Raw genomic sequence first — 14,705 nt, forward strand, 5'->3', positions numbered from 1 at the left:
GGCTAGTTTCTCCTGAGGCCTCTCTCCTTGGCTTGCAGACGGCTGTGTTCTCCTTGTGTCCTCACAAGGTCGTCCCTCTGTGCATATCTTCTTCTCATAAGGACACCAGTCCTGTCAGATGCGGGCCCATTCTGAGGTTAAGACCTGCTGGGGTCTGAATGTTTCCCCCCAAAATTCGTATATTGAAATCCTCACCCCCAAGGTGATGGAATTAGGAGGTGTGGCCTTTGGGAGGTAATTAGGTCATGAGAGTAGAGCCTGATGAATGAGATTAGTGCCCTTATAAAAGACACCCAGACTGCTCCCTTGCCCCTTCCGCCATGCAAGGACACAGAGAGGGCACCATCTATGAACCAGGAGACAGGCCCTCACTTGACACTAAATCTGCCATGCCTTCATCTTAGACTTCCAGCCTCCAGAACTGGGAGTAATAAATTTCTGTTGTTTGTAGGTCACCCAGTCCATGGTACTGTGTTATGGCAGCCAAACTGCAGACAGGGCTTCAACCTGTGATGTTGCTTGGACACAATTCAGCCCATACACTAAGCATAATTTTTAAACTATGGTTTCCCCACTAGCTACTGTCCCCAATTTTTGTCTGCCTTTTTAGGGAAACTTTGAAAGAGCCTGTGAGCTGTCTGTCCCTGATACCTCGCTTCCTACTCCCTCTTAAACCCACACCTGCTCCCCTAAGAAAACTCCTGCCAAGGCTGAAGCTGAGGCAATGGATTAGACATGGCCATAAACAGCCTTGCCACTGAGGCCTGGGTTCCAAGTCGCCCACTGCCCTCCTGCCCTGGTCTGCTGAGGAGAGCCTTCTGGGAGCAGCATGTGAACCAGGGCCGTGGGCAAAGCCACATGCAGCCACACGGGGTCCCAGTGCAAGAGAACCACCCTGAGCCCAAGCGCCAGAGCCACATCAGTAAATAAAGTGGTGTTGTCTGCCAGTACGTTTTGGGCGACCAAAGACCTCCACATGGCTAAAACCCAGTGGGGAGTCCTCTTTCCTGGGCCCTTTGGCTGCACCTGATACTTGTCCTTCTGTCTTCCCTGGCTTCCAGGAGGTTTTCCTCCCACCTCACCAGCTGCTCCTTAGGGTCTCCTTGGTGACTTCTGTCGAACCTCTTCATGTGGTGTCGCCAAACAGTACCCTGAGGGGAGACGGTGGGAAATGAAGAGAGACATGTATGGGATCAGGGGGACCTTTTCAGGCTGCTGACCTGTAAGGCATCCTAGTTTATTTTACATTTCTTTTCATAAGCCAGTGAAAATAAATCGTACTGATTAAATCTGTTATGTCTGGTACCAAGTTATCTATAGAACATTTTCAGCTGCACTTGAAGATTCATAGCTGACTTCTTATCAACAAAGGAAGAACATAAGTTTCTTATTTACAAAGCTTCCAGGTCCTGGGTTCACTCAAAGGTCAGACCTCAAGGGGAGGGAGAAGGGGGAAGTAGGCAAAAGGGATGCCAGCCTTGCTGACCCAATCCCTAGAATAGCAAGGATGGTGTCAGCTTGCTTGTTCAGTACCCCACGATGTGAGGGCTCCCCATCCCTCACTCTCACAAATCTCATCCAGCGATGCAGCTTTCCATACTATCTATGCACCGATGACTCCAAATGGAAGTCTGGTCCACGTGTCCTCCCCAAGTTCCAGACCCCTGTCTGGCACCCCATTGCATGTCTGATGCCTCGATCTTTTCATGTTCAAGGATGAACCCCGCATCTCTCCCGAGCCCCTGGCTCTCTGTGGGCAGCAACTCTCCCTCTCCTGTGCTCAGCACAAAGCCCTGTGTGGTCCTTCAGGTCAGAGCTACCCTCTCCTCACCATCAGAGCTGCTGCCACCGCCTAGGGTGACCCTTCATCACATGTGGACTGGACTGCTCCCCAGTCTCCCCTGTGCTCACCCCCGTCCCCACTCCCCGGATAACTCAGAGCCCTGCTGAAAGCCCCACAGCATCAGACGCAACTCTGCCCCTGTTCCTGGTCTCTGTCCCCCACCCCCCAGCCACAGGAGACACCCCCATCCCCAACAGCCACACAACTAACCCCCTAATTCCTCCAAGTTCAGGCCCAGAGGCCACCTCCCAACAAACCTGGCTCTGACCACCTATTAACCACTTATGTATGGTGTCTTAGTCCACGTGGGCTGCTATAACACAATGCCATAGCCTGGGCAGCTTGTCTGTAACAGAAATTTATTTCCCACAGTTCTGAAGGCTGGAAGTCCAAGATCAAGGCGTAGCAGATTTGGTGTGTGGCGAGGCCACTTCCTGGTTCGCAGACGGTGCCTTGTCACGGGGTCCTCACGTGGTGGAAGAGGCAAGGCATTTCTCTGGGTCCTTTTATGAGGGCACCAGACCCATCCCTGAGGCTCCATGCTTGTGACCTCATCACCTCCCAAAGGCCCCACGTCCTAACCCCATCACCTTGGGGAGAGGGTTTCAACGTAAGAAATTGGGGGGGGAGGAGCACCAACGTTCAGCCCATAGCGCGTGCATTTTTCCTACGTCTTATTTTGACATTTCCCAACCTACAGAAACTGTGAAGGGGTAATACAATGAACGGCTGGCCCTGTGGCATTCACCTAGATTCACCCATGTCCTTTTGCCACCTCTGCCTTATCCATCCGTCTGTCTTTTTCTTCATTTTTGCTGGACCATTGGGATGTCAGCTGTAGATAGCAGACACCGTGTCCCTGAGTGTCTCCCAGAGCAGGCCCCATCCTGCCCACAGCTCCTCACCCTCCCTATCAAGGTGATATGCCCAGACCCCATCCTTCTTCAATCACATCCTTGGTAACTGCCCCTTTTTTCCAGCTAGGGTCCCACATGGCATGTGGCTGTCACCGTCACATCCCCTTAGTCTTTAATGTGGGACACCAAACCCACCCCAACTTGCCATGGAACCTGGGCCTGTCCTCCTGCAGAACGTCCTCTGAGGACTTGGCATTGTTACCACATAGCTGAACTCAGAGTGGACAATCGTGGCAGGATCCACATGCCAGTGGAGCCATGTCCACTCACTACTTCCTCAGGGAGTGGTGTCCCTGTGCCCCCCTGTGGATGATTGGACCTCATTTCTTCGATTCCATTTGGGGGGGCCTCCCACCATAAAGGGGCCTCTCCCCTGTCACAGGTGACCCATCTGCAAGACAGCCCTGACAGCCTTTCCCCCAGTGGACTTAGTGCCTGACCGCCATTGTCCAGGCTGTCCTTGTCTTGCTGTGCTCCCAGGGCTTCTGTGCCCTATTCTCCTCCCTATGGCCCTTGACTCCTTTTTTTCCTTTTGTCTTGGTTTTGGCAGCTGGCCAGTTCAGGGATCCAGACACGTGACCTTGGTGTTATAAGGCTGTGCTTGGCTAACGGGCCAGCTCAGCTCGACTCCTAACCCAATGCACGAAAGTCTCTACTTGTTCAAAACACCCTTTGTTTATGGCCCAGAGCTCCAAGCAAGCAGAAATCTTTGGGTAGCTGTTAGAGAAAAAATTACTCAATGATGCTTGTGAAATCACGGCAGGGAGGACTTTCTTCGGCACATTGCTGTAGGCATAGGGCTCGGTGCAACAAGGTTTTGCAACAAAGGAGAGAGACTGGGCTGAATTCTGAATACAGCATGGGCAAGAGGGGATTTATAGCCAAGGAGCAGAGCAGAGGGACGGGGGTGGTCCGTGGAGGGAAAATTTCTAAGAGCGGACATCAGGATGTGAGGGGGATTCTGGTTAAACCAGCCTAACAGGATTCTTGCTGCAGACAGGCCAAGGTGACCAGACATCACCTGGGGGATGGGGGGGTGGTAAGGAGCTGATCAGATATAGAGGGTGGTCAGATAGCAAGGGTGGGGGATTCTTGCTAAACTGACTTAACAAGGTTCTTGCTAAATCTGTATTTTACAAGGATGTGCACAGATGGGCCTAGGAAAGGTTCAGGAGCCATACTCAAGCTTGGCCCAGCAGAGCATCACTATCACAGCTCACTGCCATGTCCCTTCGCCTAGGAGGGCAGTGCCCAGCACACATGAGGCCAATTCGGTTAACACTGGGCGAATCAGTGAGTTTCCATCCCAGGCGCCTCTCCACAGAAGGGGCCCGTGTGAGCACTTGATCACGTCATGGGTGCAGTGTAATGAGACCCCAGCCCCTGGACTTGGCTTCAAAGCCCGTCCCATCCACCCGTCCCTCTGGCTGCAGTCTCCTCACCCTTGAACTCATACTTGTCCTTCAGAACCCTTCTCAGGGCCTGCTGTGTCTGCCCCAAAACCCTTTAAGGCCCTGAATCCCTCCCAGCTGGACCTGGCGAGTGATGGGGCAGAGCCCGGGCTGCCGGTGTGGTGAAGGGCATGGAGTAGCCCAGCGGGAACCCCTGAGGTCCCTGAGTCCTCAGTCTCCCTCCAACTGGCTGGCTTCCTCGTTGAGGCTAGCCGGGCCTGGAATTGCTCCCTGGCTTCTGGCCACTGGCCGGCCATCCTTTCCTCTGCCCCGACCTGGCATTCCTGAGGGTGGTCTGGCACCTCCCTGCCAGCAGCAGGGAGGGCGGAGCGGAAACCGGCCAAGACAACACCCGGTGGGGGACAACACCTCAGGGTGGGGGCGCGTGCCTCCAACCTCACGTCAGCCCATTCCAAGGCCAGCAGAGGAATTTGCTTCCCACCCATGCGCCAGCAGGAAGGGTGCGCAGCCGACCCGCTGCCCCAGGCCCCCGGCCACTCCGACCGCTCCCTTCTGGCCTCCTAATCCCTCGTGCCAAGCTTGCCACACGGGCTGTTGAAATGCAGAATGAACCCAAATGAAATGAAATGGAACATTCGGCTCCTGAGTTGCATGGGCCACATTCCAAAAGCCAGAGCCAGTTCTGGCCCGTGTCTCCAGGCCATCTCGTCTGGGAAGCCGCCTCGGATCCTCTGCACCAGCCTGGCCAGCTCAACACCCAGCATTCCCCCATATGTGTTTTTTGTTTTTCTTTAAGGAGCTAAGTGACCATGAAGTGCTAGGTTTAGTAGTTGTAGGGTTTAGCCTCTGGGAGTGGGGAAGAGACTACGGCATCTTAGATACTGCGCCATGCACAGGTGGGAGATGATAGCCGGGTTAGGGGCTTGGGCCTGAGATGGTTGCTGTGTCCAGACTGTCAAGGAGGTGGTCTTGGAGGTAGGTCCAGTGGATGGCATGGAGGTTGTGACTGCTATTCCCCTTCCTAGTGGCGAGGGCACTGCAGCCTGGCCCCCGGAGGCTGCGGGTAACGGAGGGCCCCATGCTGGCCTCAGTGGCCAGCTGCAGCCAGATCCCATTGCCAGAGACATTCTCTGAGGCCGCAGGTCCTGGACCATCAGGAGGGGTGGGGAGCTGGAAAATTGGCCGGGCCTGGGGTTCCAGCCCCTACTTCCCAGCCGCTGCTGGGGGGTGGCAGTGGTTTCCTGTTATTCTCTCCTTATGGCTTCCTCCCTTCCCAAAGGAAGGAGAAGGAAGCTGCCCCCGTTCTGGTGGGGTCTCTGCACATCATCATATCCCCTCCCCACCCCCGTAGCCCTCCACGGACCTCCATGAGCAGCCGCCGATTTGGCTGAGGACATGGGAACGGATGGAGATGCAAGGGGAAAGCCATTCCCATCTGATCCTGCTTCAATACCGTCCCCAGCCCTGGCTCTGCCCCACCGTGGACAAGGCCCCACCCATCCCTTGCAGACCACCGGCCTGCCCCAGAGCTCAGAAGGGGACAGAAGAGGAAAAGGGGTCACGGTGACTGCCAAAGGTCGGTCAGCAGTGCCCAGGATCAGCTCGCCACCCTTGTGGCCATCCCTGGTCGGTGGGGAAACTGAGGCACGAAGTTTTTTTTTTTTTTTTTTTTAAGTAAAGTGACTATGAAGTGCTAGGTTTAGTGGTTGCTGGGTTCAACCTGTGTGATTCAGTAGACTTGAGTATCTTAGATACCACATCATGCACAGGTGGGGGATGACAACCTGGGTAGGGGCTTGGGGCTTGTGCCTGAGATTGATGGCTGTGTCCAAACTGTCAAGAAGTGGGTCTTGGAGGTAGGACCAGAGGATGTTGTGGAGGTTCGGGCTCACCTAGCACAGCCAGGGACACTCCCGTTGGGAAGACATGACAACAGAACCTAGGTCTCCACCATAAAACACTCATGGAGCGGTCAGGACCCTGATGGCCCACCTAAACCCCCAGTCTCTGAGAAGGGAGGCCTGTCCCTTAGCCTCCCTTCTCCCCTGGTAATCAAGCTTTTGGTTGGACATATGCCTTCTAATATGGGCAGAATTCTACTCCCCCAAAATTCACATGTTGAATTTTGTCCTCACACCAAGGACCTCAGAATGTGACTGTATTTGGAGACAGTGTCTATAAAAGGTGATTAAGGTAAATTGAAGTCATTAGGGTGGGCCCTAATCCAATCTAACTGGTGTCCTTATAAGAAGAGGAGATTAAGACACATGCACAGAGGGATGACCATGTGAGGACACGGAGAAGACACCATCTGCAGCCAAGGAGATGGGCTTCAGGAGAAATCAACCCTGCCCACACCTGGATCCAAGACTTCCAGCCTCCGGAACCACGAGAAATAAATGTCTGCTGTTTAAGGCACCCAGGGTGTTGTGCATTGTTATGGCAGCCTGAGCACATTGAGATACCTTCCAAAACAGAGGCCCCACTTGCGGCTTCCCTTGCAGTGGGGGGCGCTTTAGCAGGCTCTGGCTGATGGGGTGGGTTTGACTCACAGTTCACCAGAGAAACAGAACTAATAGAAATGTAGATACTATATGCTATATTCTGTATCTCTGTGTCTATCTCTATATGCAAAGACTGAGTTTTCCCACAAAAGACACATTTCTACCTTTGGTCTGCCCATGATGGTTAATTTTGTGTCCACTTGGCTGGGCCAGCACAGACATCTTGCCAAATATTATTCTGATGTGTCTGGGAGGGTGCTTCTGAATGAGATTAGCATTTGAGCCAGTAGACTGCGTCACGCAGATGGCCCTCCCTGATGTGGGTGGGCCTCGTCCACCAAGTGAAGGCCAGAATTGAACAAAAAGGGGGGGGAGGGTGGCCACACCCAGTTGCCAAGTGAGGCAGAAACCCCACCGCCGCCACCACAGAGCCCCAGCCTCCCCAGTGTGGCACCCTCAGCGGCACAGCCTGGAACCCGGAGGTGGCCCATAGCGCAGAGCCCTCCTGTCTGGGCTCTGGGCTGGGTTTGCTTTCTCTCCCTAAGGCTCCATTTCTGGTCTTTCCATTCATGACTTCCTGGGGCTGGGCTCACCTGGGGTCAGGGCTTACCTGGGGCTGGGGGTCAGCTAGGCAGGCCCCAGAAAGGAGAGGGCCTCAGCCTACAGTTGGCATGGGACCAGAGTCAGGCTGAGGTTAGACTTGGGCTTAGCCAGGGCTTGGGTCCCCGTCCTCGGACACCAAAGAAAGAGGGGTTTACAGGCCAGAAGATGCTGCAAGGGCTGCCCCAGGCTTCAGGGAGGTGGGGAAGGAGCTGGGTCACCAGATGTCTGCCCCCAGGTGGCAGCAGCTGGTCTGCCCCTACCGTGCCCACCTCACCAAAACCACCCTGCAGGCTCTGGCCGTGTCCTAATAACAGCAGGGCCTGAGACGGACTGCTCTCAGTCCTCTGAGCTGCAGACTGACCTTGGGCTCTGAGCATCCGGCCTGACTGTGTTCTTTGTTTCTCACCATCTGTGAGCTCTGCTGAGCCCATACCCCGTCCCAGCCCACTGCCTGGCACCAGGCAACACCTGCACGTGTCTGATGAGCTACAGGGGATTAATGGGCACTGTGTTCCCCGCCTGACCCTGGGGAGGGGTGTCCTCTCCCAGGCAGCCCAGAGTCTCCCCCAGCAGCTAGTGATGAACACGTGCACACACATGCATGCACTCACACATGGACGCACCCGCACACCGTACACGCATTCTTGCATAGCCACACACGCGTGCACACATGGTTATAAACAAACATTAATTTTATTTTACTCCCTTTGGAGGCTGTCTGAATTACGGAGGAGGGCAGAGAGGCTGTGGGACCCTGGAACCTCCTGTCCCCAGCATGGCCAAAGCTGCAGCCCCTGACCAGCACCTTGTCGGTCCAAGCTGCAAGGCACCGTCGACATCTTTGCAGAATTTCAAGTATGTCCCAGAGAAAGCTCAGCGGTGGGGTGGTCCTGGCCACCCCAGGCTCCCTCCAAGCTTCAGCCCTCAGTCTATCTCAGGCAGGGAGCTGGGAAGGGGTGCAGACCAGGGCTGGGCACAGGGGCATCTGCCCGTCCCCAGACTCCCTTGGTTTCCCCTTCTGTGCAGGAAGACCTGGGATTGCCCCTAGCCCTGCAGAAACCAGGGCTCGGAGGCTGCGGGTGCTGGAAAAGGAGCCCATTTGCTGTTGCAGGGAGTGGGGACAAGCACAGCCACCCCCACGCCCAGGCCGGGCATCCCCAGGCGTCCCACATGGGCTGCTGCAGGGGATCCCAGAGGGAGGGGGCCCTTCCCAGCGGGGGCATCCCCAAGGGTCCATCTGTCTCAGGATGGCCCTGACGGGGGAGTCATTGCGCCAACCTGAGCCCCGCCCTTCCCTTGGGGGTCACAGACCAGAGATGGTGACCCTCGATAGCTGTCACGCTACCTCCTCCCCACCCCACCTTAGCCCAGGAGGTGCCCAAGCCAAGGCCTCCCTAACGCTTTTGGCCCCTCCTCCGTCCGGTCCCTGCCGACGGAACGAAGAACGCTACCACTCGGGTCTGCGTGAGGCCAATGGCTGAGAAAGCGCAGCAGATTTCCACTGCAGCCCAGGTCTTCCAGCCCTCAGCCCTTTTCCAGGGCTCCCGCCCAGTGCCCCTGGGCCCCCGGCCCTCAGATCCACACGGTGGTCTTCACCTCCCTGCTGCTAGCGCTACCCTTCTCCGAGCCAGCCCTGGGCTTGGCGCCCGGCCGCTCCTGCGCCCCCGGCCGGCCCTGCTCCCCGACGGTGCCCCCCGAGGTGGCGCTGCCCGACCCGGAGGCGGCGGCGGCGGCGCCGGCCCCGGAGGCGGCCCGGGAGGCCGCGGGGAGCCCGGGGCACGGCGGGCTGTCCCGGTCCCCGGCCGCAGCCCCGTTGCGCAGCGCCTGCAGGGCCAGGTTGGCCAGGTTCTGGTCGTGGGCGCGCGCGCGCTCGGCCGCGCGCACCACCAGGCTGTAGTCCGGCGGGCAGGCCAGGCCGGCGGCCACGGCGGGGAAGGCACAGGGCGGGGGCCGCGGCGCGGGGGCCGGGCCGGGGAGCGGGGGGCCGCGGCGCGCGCGCACGGCGTCCTGCGCGCTGCCCAGGCCCAGGTGCGCCATCTCGCAGAGGTTGAGCAGCAGGCACAGGCAGCTGACCACGTACATCACCAGCAGGAAGACCGTCTTCTCGGTGGGCCGGGACACGAAGCAGTCGACCACGTGCGGGCAGGGCTGGCGGCTGCAGGCGAAGAAGGGCCGGACCTCGAAGCCGTACAGCAGGTACTGGCCCACCAGGAAGGCCACCTCGAAGGCCGCCCGCGCCACCAGCTGGGCGACGTACACGCGCATCAGGCCCTCGCGCTGGATGCGCCGCCGCCCGTCGTGCTGCGCGCCTGCGCTGGGCGTCCCCGACGCCTGCGGGGCCGCGCCGGACCCCTTGGCCTGCTCCGCCGCCTCGTCCTCCGCGTCCTCGCCCGCGCCCTCGGCCGCCCCTGGCTCCTCCTCCTCCTCGCCCAGGCCCAGCATGGGCTCCTCCTCGCCCAGGTCGGCAGGCTCGGGCCAGCCGGAGTGAGGCGGCGGCGGGGACGGCAGGTGCGCGCGCGGCGCGCGGCGGGGACCGGGGCAGCGGCGGAGGGCGCGGCGCCGCTCCCGCTCGGAGGCGCGGGCCAGGCGGTGGACGGCGTAGCCCAGATACATGACGGAGGGCGTGGAGATAACCACGATCTGGAAGACCCAGAAACGCACGTGGGACAGGGGCGCGAAGGCGTCGTAGCAGACGTTGTCGCAGCCCGGCTGCCGCGTGTTGCACGTGAACTTGGCCTGCTCGTCCGAGTAGATGGACTCGCCGCCCACGGCCGTCAGCACGATGCGGAAGACCACCAGCACGGTGAGCCACACTTTGCCCACGAAGGTGGAGTGGTTGTGGATCTCCTCCAGCAGCCGCGTCAGGAAGCTCCAGCTCATGTTGGTCATAGGGGCGGCCGGCAGGACCTGCGGGAGTGGGCGGCCAACAGCGGGTGGAAGTTGCCGGAACTCCGCGGTGCTCAGAGCTCAGAGCCGAAGTTATGGGGCTCAGCTCAGGGCTAACCTCTGCTTACACAGCCCTGGTGACTGGGAGCTCACCATCTTACACGGAAGGAGCAGCCCCCACCCGAGTCCTGACCTCAGGCAGAGGACATACCACAGACCGCCTGTCTCCCACCCGGAACTTTCCCAGTCCCTCCTACCCTACCCAGACCACTATAGGAAAGCCCCTCCGTGGAAGTCCCTCCCCTGCCCCAGCTCTGGGACCCCACCCCAGGAGCTAAGAGCCACAGAGCCTGAAAGTCGGTGGGGCTGATGGGGAAACCCACACCAGCCGCACTCAGGCTGGGCTGGGGGAGCTGTACGGTCTCAGCCCCTGCTGCACCCATGGCTCCCACCCCGTCCCACCAGGTCGCTGGGAGGGTCCCAAGGGGTCATGTTCCCAGCACCTTTTGGGCTTTCCTGGGGGCCCACCTGGGGTCCAGCCCTCAGCCTGCCCAGCCACCCAAGCCCTCCTGGCCCCTACATCCTCCCACCCCTGCAGGCCCATTAGCTCCTAGCCACTTGGGCCCTCAGCCCCCCAGCTGCCCTGATCTGTCTTCCTCCACACCCTGCACAGCAGCTCTGGTGGTCCCTCCACCTCCACAAAGGACCCACATCCTCCCTTGAGCCCCCTGGCTGGTCCCACTACACCCTGGCTGGCGTTGCCCCTCCAGGGCACCCAGGTTCCTCCTGTCTAGTCTCAGCTCCCCATCCTCTATAGTACCAGCCCAGATCATCCCTGGCTGGGGTGCAGGGTGAGGCCAGGCGTCTATGCAGGAGGGATGGCGTCCAGCCACAGATACAGCAACACACGGTCACACTTGGGATCCAGTGACACTGCCCATCCCCTCCTTGCGGCCGCAGGGGGACAGTACCTGCTCCTGGGTAGTGTGGGGCAGGAGACCCCTGAGCGGCCGATGCTTCTGGCCCACTCCCTCCTAGATAGGGCCTGGGAGGCTGCAACTGGCTGGTGTGGAACCAGTAGCAGGAGCCAGCAGGGCTCCCGGCCTCTTTATGCAGCTGGGGCTTCGCCCTGCCTGGGGCAGGAAGAGGGGGCAGCCCGGGTTCCTGGGGAAGTAGCCTCACTTCCTCACATCTGTGCAGTCCCCTCGGAGCCACACATGCACTCGTGTGCACACCACATGGTCACAGATGCACACCCTCATGTGCACATACATACATAGGCAAACACACTCACATGTACATACTTGCATGCATGCACATGCACTCAGACATGCATATACTCACGAACACATATGTACACACATACGCACTCGCAGACACACACACGTGCTAACACATACAGACGTGAATGTCCAAGCCCTCGGGCCACCTCCTCCATCCCTCTTTCCCAGGCAGGCGGGGACACGCAGGGGGTCCACCTGGCACCCGCCTAGGAAGAACTTTGACTATTCCAGGACGTGCCCTATCACAGGAGGCTGACACCCACTGGTCAGGGCCTTGCAGAAACCCAAGACCCAGCAGACCCAGGGGAGAAACAGAGGCAGGAGACCCTAGGGTGTTGGCAGCCCTGACTAGATGTGTGTTGGGCAATACTTAACAACTGGCTCTCCAGGAAGACTCGGTTGGTAGTGCTTAGCTGATTCTGTGACGTAAATATCCCCACTGTGGCTGATTACTGGCTGGTGTCACTGAACGTGGACTTGAGACAAAGCACAGTTGGCTCCTGAAACCAGCTGTGGCTTAGCCCCGTGGACCTTGCCCTGGGGTCTGAGCGATGGGGCTTTACCCTGGGGGCCTGTGTCACAGCTGTAGTCAAGGCCACACACAGGGGCCTCCCCAATCTACACCGCTGCCAGTACCTCTCCTGGGCCCAGCAGCCTCCCCAGCACGGGCACCTGGCCACCAGCCTCAGCTACAGAGGGTCAGACCCAAATGCACATCTGCCCTCAGAGCAGCCTTGCTGTCCCAGGAGACCTCATCCTGGACAGCTCCCTCCCCACACCCCCTGCTCCATCAGCAAACCCTGAACCCAGCCATGCCTGCCCCCATGCCACCCCACAGGGGCCTGGTTCACTTCACACTGCCTTCCCTGTGAGCTTCACTCTGCAGGATGCTGGCGGGGGGTACCTTAGAATGTCCACCCACCAGGCCTCCTCTCTGCTGCTGCCCTCCCAAGACTCCTGATTGCAGTAAATGTAATGCCCCCAATTCCACTCCTGGCGCCAGCCACACCTTTGCTGTGATCTGCCCGCGGCTACCCACACCGGCCAAGCCCACTCCTGTGAGGGGCCTGTGCTGCCTCGCCCTGCCACACGCATGCACACACGCACACACAGCTCCTAGCCGAGTCTGCCTCTCAGAGGCCTCCTGACCATGGGGACAGGTTAGTTTCAGACACTGCTGTCCCTGTAAGTAGTGAATGGGAGGTTACAGATACGCATGGGGAAGAGCCTGGAACATTTCACATGGTCCTGGATCAGAGCTGGAGACATCAGGATGCACTTGTGTTCAGCCAACAGAGAGGCAGATGGTTTCATAGAGAACATTTCTACAGATGTGGATACATGTGGGTTTGCACACACACATACATGTCCCTGCTCTTTCACCTTAAGAGGCCTAATGCAAAAACACTCTGGAGCTGGGCTGGCCAGTTAGCTCAGATGGTTACCGTGTGGTGCTGATAACACCAAGACCCAGGGTTGGATCCCTGTTCCAGACCGCTGCCAAAAACAAAAAAAAAAGAAAAAAAACACCCTGGAGCAAGAGCACACCTGTGCCCTGGGTCTTGGTTTCTAACCCCAAAAAAGGTACCAGGACGCCCTGGGGAAGTGGCTGATTCTAGGGCTGGAGCAGCAAGATGATCCTGGAGCAAACTGTAGGGTCAGAGAGGAAGGATGTGCTCAGACGCATGCGCACACGCACATGCATACTCCAGAGTACACATACACACACCAGTGAGGGCATGTGCTACGGCTGAACATGTGTCCCCTCCAAAATGCACGTGGAAGACGGATGTCCCCAATGTGGCAGTGTGGAGAAGTGGGGCATTTAAGAGGTACAAACTGCATCCTAGTGAATGGATTGATCCATTCACAGAGTAATGGGTTGATGGTGTAATGATCATTTTAGGTGTAGACTGGTCGCTTTATAAGGAGAGCAGGTGAGCATGTTAATAAGCACTGTGCTCCCATTGCCATGTGACACCCTGCATCCCCACGGGGCCCTGCAGAGTCCCCACCAGGAAGAATGCCCTCGCCAGATGCACCCCCTGGACTGTGGTGGACTTCCCCAGCCTCCAAACTGTAAGAAACAAATTTTGTTTTCTCATAAATTATCCAGTTTTGGGTATTCTGTTATGAGCAATAGAAATAGACTAATACGGCATGTCAAAGGTACGTGGGGCCAACTGAAAGAGCTCCCCCTGTGGCTGAAGCTGATCGATTTAAACAAAAAAATAAAGTAGTATTGTAGATTATCGATTGGGTTACAGATTGTCTCCCAAGATGTAAGTGACTGAATAAACAACTAAATTGGGAACAGGAGACAGTAGGTCCCCCATGCACAGGGATTCCAAATCATTTATATGGATGCTCTGTCCTGGAGGGGGAAGGCTCCCCAGCCCCATGTGGGTGCACGCAGTGACCTTTCTTGTTTCATAGGACAGTCTGGTCATGCAAGCACTCCCACGGCATGTGGCCGAGGTCACATGACAGCAACACGTTATGCTAACGGTGTGTCCCTTCATACCATCCAATGAGAGGGACACCTCGCCCCCGCAGCCTTCCTCCCCAAACAAGTCCCAACAGAGGGCACCATACAAAATACCATCCAGAAGGCCATAATCCTCAACATTGTCAAGGGCATCCAGACAGGCGTCTGAGAACCTGCCAGAGGCCAGAGGAGTCACCCCAAGCCGCACCTCAGGTGGGGTTCTGGACAAGGCTTGTTGGGAGGGGCTTCAGCTCACCCAAGAGGCTGAGGGTGCTCCTGGATGCCAGGGTCTGTGCAGAGGCAGGGCCAGGAGCGGCCAGACAGGGTCAGGCGGGGAGAAGAGTGCATGGTCAGACCTGGAGAAGGGACATGGGTGCAGGGGGAGGGGTGGGGACTTACAGGGGATGGCTGGGGGTCGAACAGTGGGAGTGGGGGCCTCGCAAAATGCTAAAGTCTGAATGTCCTCTCCAAAGCTCCTTTTGAAACTTAATCCCCATTGTAACAGTATTAAGGGTAAGAAATCCGACTATAGTATTAGGAGGTGGGGCTGTTAAGAGGAATAATTCATTCACGGATTAATGGACTGATGGGTTAATGAATGAGTGATTACCACAGGAGTGGCACTACTGGCTTTATAAGGACAGCAAGTCAGCCCCTCACCACGTGATGCCCTGCGCCACCTTTGAACTCTGCTGAGAGTCCCCACCAGCAAGATGGCCCTCACCAGATACGACCCTGGTCCCCTGCCAGCCTCCAGATCTGTAAGAAA

At 57.7% G+C, this 14,705-nt stretch overlaps 1 protein-coding gene across 1 annotated transcript; it reads right to left on the reverse strand.

The window, feature by feature from the left end:
• Positions 1-8,851: 8,851 nt before the first annotated feature.
• On the reverse strand, positions 8,852-10,168 carry GJC2 (gap junction protein gamma 2). The gene has a single exon (XM_063095268.1). It carries the CDS (start codon positions 10,166-10,168, stop codon positions 8,852-8,854), a length of 1,317 nt encoding a protein of 438 aa, XP_062951338.1.
• Positions 10,169-14,705: the final 4,537 nt, after the last annotated feature.

This window comes from Cynocephalus volans, chromosome 4 (assembly GCF_027409185.1).
Source record: "Cynocephalus volans isolate mCynVol1 chromosome 4, mCynVol1.pri, whole genome shotgun sequence".
Taxonomy (NCBI): domain Eukaryota; kingdom Metazoa; phylum Chordata; class Mammalia; order Dermoptera; family Cynocephalidae; genus Cynocephalus; species Cynocephalus volans.